Below are 7489 nucleotides of genomic sequence, written 5' to 3'. Positions count from 1 at the left end.
CAAACGCGGGCAGGTGGAACTACTGTGTTTGGGACAAGTTAGCCGGTGTCGGTCAGTTGGGCTGAAGGGCCTGTTTCCACGCTGACTCTATGACTCGAAGGATAGGTGAATTGTGAAGGCTGAGGGTGGAATTTAGTTGGAAGAGGATTGGGAAGTGAGGTGGAGGGGAAAACGGGAAATGTGTGCGCATTGTGGTGGCGTACAAGAAAGCGAGATGAAAGCATGTTGATTGAGGATATTACGCAATACAAAGTTATACAATAACCCCAGTTAAATATTTAACTGCGTTTTTCACTTCCTGTCTGAACATACTCTGGGTCATCCCATAGATACAAGTGTTGGCACACGAGCTGATGCGCATGAGCAACACGCCCACTTCATTGGCGATGTAAGAGGGGCTGGTGTGATTCCCGCCCACGAAATTCACAGTTACCCGAGTGGAAATGTAGGTGACAGTTGACGTTGTCCACAGCAGTATGTACGCGCCGGACACCGTGAACAGCAAAACTATGGACTTGCGCCGATTCTCCGCCTCAGTGTCGTTGCCATCTAGTGCCTTCAGGCGCCGGCGGACTCTGCTGGCCGCAACGATGTTCCTGACCGTCAACCCGTTAAACAATAGAACTAGAAGGAAGGGGAGGAATGAGAGAGAGATGCTGCACATCCACGAGAAAGCCACCCACCAGATGGAGGTGAAGTAGGCGGGTTTGGGTCGGCACCCCCACTTGACACTGCCCACAGTGAAGCGTGACTCGTACATGAAGTTAAAGGGGATGTACTTAATGCAGCACAGCGCGCACATGGACACAATGACCGCGGCGGCCGTCCGATCCGTGCAGTAGATGAGTCTCAGCTTCGGGCAGCAAATGCTGACAAAACGGTTAAAGGTGAAGGACACGGTTAACCAAACGGAATAGTCCACGGTGACGATCCGCAGATAAACATTAGAAGGACAAACTGCGCTGAGGGAGAGGAAGGAGTTGGGGGCGTAGTAAATGTAGATTTCCCGGAGTAACACGTGGAAGATTATAACGAGAAGGTCGGAGATTGCCATCGCCACCATGTAACGGGTGATTCCTCTGGAGAGCCCGCACTTTCCCCGGTATAGGATCGCAGCCGTCAGCACGTTCGCTGAAGGAAGGACAAAAATGCAATGGAATTAATATCTGAATGGAACCACTAATTTAATGGAATTGAGACTAGGGTTGGAGGCTGCAAGAAAGCATCAGGGGATCAGATACGATGAATGGACAAGAGTCACGTGACATCGAGTTAAAGTAGAGAATAAACGGGGCAATGGGGTAAAATGTATTTTACTGAAGAGTTGTAACGGACTGCAGGTAGACCCAAATGCAGCACACGGAACCAAGGAAGTAGTTTTAGAATGAGCTTTCTTTCTACCTGCTCGTGGTCGGGGGCAGAAGACTGAGGCGTTCACCAGGGCTACGACGAGGAAAGAAGGTCGGGAGCAGGCTGGGTCGGCAACGGGAAATCAGTCCAAGAGAGAATGCTGGAGAGTCTTGCATGAGGGCTAAGAACAATCTGGCAAAGAGTGTGTGTGCAGGAAGGGTTTATATGCTAGCTTGATTGGTGATCTGGAGCAGGTGAGTGAACAGGTGAGGGGAGTTGGCTTAACGTAGTGGGCGTGGCTGGCAGGTGAGTGAACAAGAGTCTTGTGACAAGAGTCTTATTCCACTGTGACAAGAGTCTTATACCACGAGTCCGTTTTGGGTGGAATGGAGAGTACAGAACCGCACGATCTTGTGAAAGGATAAAGCGATGGTCGGCGTCACATCTCAGGTCTGGTTCCAGCCCGCTGCCGCGCCAGTTTCTTGGGTTTACTAATAACCCCGGTTAAATATTTAACCGCGTTCTTCACTTCCTGTCTGAACATACTCTGGGTCATCCTATAGATACACGCGTTGGCACACGGGCTGATGCGCATAAGCAAGGGACCTATTTAATATGAAGCTTTACCACAGGTGGATTTAGGGAACGGGCAGGTAGATTAGGTATTTTTAGGTAGAAAGTAAAACAAAATTTAAAACACATTTGGGCGTATTCGCACGTTTGCGAGAAATATGAGCGAACGCGTTCCATGAGCGAACGCGTGCAAATGGGACGAGTGTAGATGGGGCTTCTGGGACGGCATGAACACATTGGATCGAAGTTTCTGTTTCGGTGCTGTATGACTTTATGAATGATAACAATCAACGAGACGGATCACAAAAGTTGCTCAATTGGAGTTCAAAGCGTTCATTGCCGCACGTTATTCAATACCAATTTTCACAGGCAGAGTGATTATATCAGGTTCATTTAAAAGCAGCGTAATCATGTCGCCAGTCCCAAAATACCAGTGAAACAGCAATGAATGGTCATCAATCTGAAAGTAAAACTGTTTATTTGCACCACAAGAAAAAACCTCTAAATCTTCTGGAAACAGCTTTAGGTCCAATAACTCAATCTGAAAAAATCTCACGCGTTAGCTCCAAGACTCATCATGTGGACTGACGGTGACCATCGGAGATTGAAGAGATGATGTTTGATCTGAAATACCATCCCGTGATCTGCCCCTTTTCTGTTTTCTAGCACATACTATTTCAATTTCAGGTTTAATTAAACCACCTCAATTTCTCCTTGTGCGCTTTAAAAACATTTTTGTTTCGTTGTCAATCAAAATGGCAAGCAGGGAGAAAACGCAAAAGAGTTGGATAACTGAAATGGGAAAGTTATTGCTGAAAATACTCGGGCTGCATCAGACCGAGAGTGAGACAAGATGCAACATTTCGATTGAACTTGTTTTACGATGCAGTGAAGAGGATGGCTTTGGAAAGATGTAAGTGGTGCCTGCGTTGACAACCAACAAGGGAGCCCGAATAGACGGAAGCCGCTGTGCTGTCTGAGCGAGGGTGAAGGTTTATTAAAGGCTGGTTATAGTGGAGGACGACAGTACACAGAAGGCAGATTAAGGCTCCTTCATCTACAATCAGCGGCACCATCACCACGTTGGCCTTTTGTCTCACTTGGTCACTAACTTGTACCCCACATCCACCGCTCGCCTACAAGTCAACACTCAACTTCAATATGTTGGAAGCGCGAATAACTGCAGACGCTGGAGTAGCTCACCCGGTCATGGGATCTGAAGAAAAATCCTGCCCCGAAACGTCGGCTATCACTGTCCGGCAGAGGTGCCGCATGTCCCGCTGACTTACTCCAGTACTTTATGATCCAATGTAATGTTCTCGGTCTTTTCGCAAACACTTCAATGCCTCCTTCTCCGACGCTACAGACCCATGAGCCCCACCATCCTTGAATTCTGACCTCTTGAAAAACTCGTCAGTTTAGTTATTCCAATATTCCGTTCTTTGGAGAGCCAAGTTCCCGTTTGTCCGCATTTACGACGCTGCTTTCATTCAACCCGCTGTCCAATCGTTGCACGTTTATCCGAATATCTTCTACTCTGTTGCCTGTCCATTTGATTGTGCATTGCGACCCTACTGCGATACGTACTCCAGTGATTTGGCTGTACTGATCGGACTACAGTTTGTTGGTGATTGCAGGGGATTACTAAACAGACCGTCAGAGTACTCACACCCTTTAGAGTTGAATCAGACCAGCAACGCATTAAGCGACTCAATCACAGCTTACCAGGGATACCAAACGCCGCCAGGATCGGATAGGTGATTTCATTGACGTACAGAATTGCTGCCCGTCCCATCTGGAAGAGTCCCAGTGTCGGCGTTAAGTCCGGGGAGCACAATTGAGCTACAGCGTGGTTCAGATGTTCATTTATACTCCCGCCAACTCTCCAGTGGGGTCCGGGGAATGATGGAACCCAAATATTAGTCACACTCTCTTGAACAAACACGTTTCTTTCCACACAATATGAAGTGATCTCACTTATCCCTCGGTGGATGAATGCTTAATGTAGAAAGTGTAGATTAATGTATCGCTCTCGATTCAAGTTACAACGTGAAGGGCCTTTGCCGGGTCAGGACTCACTTGGTTCACGTGGCGAACGGCATAGCTGATGTTCGAGGACGTTAACACATTCAAATCCGAAATATAACCCACCATTTATCACATGCGTATCCACAGAAAAGGGAACGGGATAAAAGACAATGGTCTGCTTAAATTGTATTTCTAATTCAAAGGTTAATAATCAGTATTGGAATTCAATGAATCAGAGCGTGAAACTTACGCGGTGGGAGTAATGCCGCCCAAATCGAAGTTCGACTTCGAGACGTGTCACAGTCGCCAATATATTTATTGTTCCTGGTAACATCGCCTGGTTAAAGCTATGTTTTGACCATTTCAAGAAACGGAGACACATTTTAGTTCAAAAGCAAAACAAGCCCAATGTGGTAGGTTTGAAATAAAAATAGAGAATGACTAATACATATTCAGCTGATCGAGCACCATCTACACAGCGAAATGAGATTTCAAGTTGAATATTTTCCATTCTGTAAAAGGTTAGTGAACTTTCTCCGTGCATGACGGGCCCGTTTCCAGGCTGCATCTCCAAACAAACAAAACATAACACGGTCGTGATTCACTTTAGGAACTATTCTCTTGGCCTCCAGTTAGGTGGAAACGTTCCGTTGTACACGTTTGGAGAGAAGCTGCCAAAATGTACAGAAGTTCTCAGGGAGACTTGAAATATTGACTGGGGGAGTAAGAAAGTATGGGCCGAAGGTAGGACGACTATGTGACGCCTTCCATTAAGAAGGGAGTTGAGCGCGCATAACTGAAAGTGTTGTGCTCTGAGTCTTCTGCTCAAGGTTAAGCGACCCTAGTTTACGAGGTTTGTGAAACATGTTTAGGAATTCGTTCTTCGGCGGTGTGTTTCTGGTCAACCAGGTAGGGTTGCTGCAAATGGTTCTGGGAAACAAGCCAAGGGGGGCGAGTGTCGCTGGAAGATGTGGAAGAGAGGTCAAATTGCAAAGGCGTATAATATGGTGACGGAAAAGAGCATGTGGTTGCAAAGTAGAAAAAATAAGATAAAAAGCAGAATGGGGTAATTCGATCATCGCATCCACGTTGGATCTTTCCGGTGCAATTTAGAAACATGCCGATTTCAATGCAACGAGAAGAGGTGTGACTAAGGTTAATATGAATGTATGCTTGACGTGGGAAATAGCATTCGAACAGTGGAAAGCCTTCAAGACGAAATTATTTCAGAAAATCCTATTTGCCCACTCATAGAGTGATAGAAACAGAGTTGCACAGCAGGTAAACAGGCCTTTAGCCGCAGCGCACGCGCGCCCACCAAGCTTCCTTCATGATAACCACATTTGCCTGTATTGAGCCCATATCCTGCAATTTATTTCCTGACCATGACACTCCCAATTGCCTTCTAAACGTTCTAATTGCGTTTCCCGTTGACCCTTGCTCTGGCACATATCTGCGACCCTTATCGGTTTATATACCTCTATGAGATCACCCCGCAGTCTCCAGCGCTCAAAGAAATAAAGTCAGAGACAGCAAAATCTCCCCTTATCCGTATTGCTGTCTCCCAAATGCTGCCTCCCCAACGTCTTCTACATCGGTAAGATAACGGCGATGAAGGCTAACGCACCATCAGCTTTCTTTCCAATCCTGTCTACATGTGACTCCACTTTCAGGGAACTGTGTACCAGCGCCCCAGATCCCCCTGTTCTACAATACCCGCAAGGCCCCACATTTGATGTGGTCCTGTCCCCGTTTACCATCGAAAACTGCAACTCATCACACTATCTGCATCAATTTCCATCATCCATTCCTCAACCCACTTGTACATCTGATCAAGACCCTGCTGTAATTTCTGATAACCATTTTCACTGTCTGTGATACGACCTATTTTCGTGGCGTGATTGAATAAAACCCTAAGATCTTCCCTCAGCCTCGTTTGCTCAAGGGTAAACAGTCGCAGTAATGAACTCTCTCCTTATAATTCAAACCCTCCAATCCAGGATAAATCCGCCTGAATACTTCCATATCCTCTCTACTTTGATTTCATCATTCCTGGATTATGGCTGGACATACTCAGGATATTGGGAAATGCAAACGACTGATGTGTTGGTGAGCAAACCTTCAGGCAGGAGCGATCACTGTTCTAAAAGCTTCATGATATTTATGGATAAAGACAGTATGGGCTGACGGGTTAACTTTTTGAATATTGGCAAAGCTAACTTTGATGGTATTGAACAACACATTGGTCATGTGGCCTATATGTCAGCAAAAGAACGGCCGGTCAGCGGGATGTTCTCAAATTGTGTGGTGAAAAGAGTTCAGTACATTCATCATCCTGGTAGAGTGACGGGCGAATAGATGGGAATGTGGAAGATTGGATGGCAAGAGAAGTTGAGGCTCCGGCCAAGAAAAAGATGGAGACATGTATACGAAGCTTGGACCAAGTGTATCCCACTGGAGGAGTTTGGGGAACTGAGGGGCATAGTTAAATAGGCCATGTTAACAATCGTAATCAGTGCTTGTCCTTCCAAATGCAGGTAAATCCTATATCGCGGTATCCTTGCCACCGCGGCTATGGATTAGTAGCCTTTGGATCACTGGATTGTCCTTGCAGCCGTTCTGAAATTATGGCACAATCTTCCAATGGCCACGATGGGCAAGGAAGACAAGCAAATCTCTGCCAGAGCAGAAAGAATTGCGTTGCTTGCTTCCCACAACCTCCTGGAATGCATATGGCCGGGCCCGGAGATTTATGCATAATTATGTGGCGGCGCTGCGTCTGCGGCTGTGGACCGCCTGCAGTCTGTCTGTCACTTGCGCTTCCTTGTCTTATCGTTAATGTTAGATGTATGTAATTGTCTATTTTTAGTTGAGTGTTAGTGGGTGGGAACTTAAAATAAAATCTCTTTCTCCAACGGAGATGCGACCTTTCTCCTCTGTGGTATCTCCGTTCGCGCTGCGGCCTAACATCGAGGAGCTGGGCGGCCTCCAGCTGGGATCGACCTTGAGGGCTCCGGTTCCAGAGCCTGTGTACTTGCGGAGCTGGCTGACTTTCGGAGGCTGTGGTGGCGCTGCGATTGTGGCTCCGACTCCACTTTCAGAGGCTTCGGAGGGTTCGGCCGCGGGCCCTGTGGTCTGCGACATCTGGAGCTCGCAGGTCCCTGGTTGGCGACCGACTTTTCGGGAGCTCCAGGCGCAGCAGCTTCGTCCGCCCCGAATCGCTCGGCATGAATCGCAGGACCTTTCATCGCCCGGCGCGGCTCAGCCGCGGGATCTTCCATCGCCCGGCGGGGGCTTCAATATCGGGAGCCTCGAAAGTCTTGACGGAGCAGTTTGACTGCCTGACCGCGGGAGAAGCAAGGAAGAGATAAGACTTCTTTAACCTTCCATCACAGTGAGGAGGTGCGTGGAGGAGAGTCACTGTGATGAACGTTCATGTTAAATTTATGTAACTGTGTGTTTTGTTTGCACTTTTATTGTTCTCATGGTATGATAACGAAATTTCGTTCACATTTTCTTTTTTTGAATGACAAATAAA

At 47.2% G+C, this 7489-nt stretch overlaps 1 protein-coding gene across 1 annotated transcript; it reads right to left on the bottom strand.

Moving 5' to 3' along the window:
* Nucleotides 1-253: 253 nt before the first annotated feature.
* On the bottom strand, nt 254-7095 carry LOC144602971 (putative G-protein coupled receptor 139). Its single transcript, XM_078416095.1, has 3 exons — nt 6955-7095; nt 3649-3718; nt 254-1131 (listed from the first exon to the last, which is right to left on the bottom strand). The coding sequence occupies exons 1-3, from the start codon at nt 7093-7095 to the stop codon at nt 254-256; spliced, it is 1089 nt and encodes a 362-aa protein (XP_078272221.1).
* Between the last annotated feature and the right edge of the window lie 394 nt (nt 7096-7489).

The sequence above is a fragment of the Rhinoraja longicauda genome, chromosome 19 (genome assembly GCF_053455715.1).
Source record: "Rhinoraja longicauda isolate Sanriku21f chromosome 19, sRhiLon1.1, whole genome shotgun sequence".
Taxonomy (NCBI): domain Eukaryota; kingdom Metazoa; phylum Chordata; class Chondrichthyes; order Rajiformes; family Arhynchobatidae; genus Rhinoraja; species Rhinoraja longicauda.
This window is presented reverse-complemented; position numbering and strand designations above follow the sequence as displayed.

What these genes read in the sequence shown, in the direction of transcription:
- LOC144602971 (XM_078416095.1), bottom strand. Translation starts at nt 7,095, where the DNA reads ATGTCGCAGACCACAGGGCCCGCGGCCGAACCCTCCGAAGCCTCTGAA. An exon ending in CTGGAACCGGAGCCCTCAAG is followed by an intron (nt 3,719 to 6,954) that starts GTCGATCCCAGC and finishes GGACTCTTCCAG; the next exon opens with ATGGGACGGGCAGCAATTCT. An exon ending in GGCGGCGTTTGGTATCCCTG is followed by an intron (nt 1,132 to 3,648) that starts GTAAGCTGTGAT and finishes TCCTTCCTTCAG; the next exon opens with CGAACGTGCTGACGGCTGCG.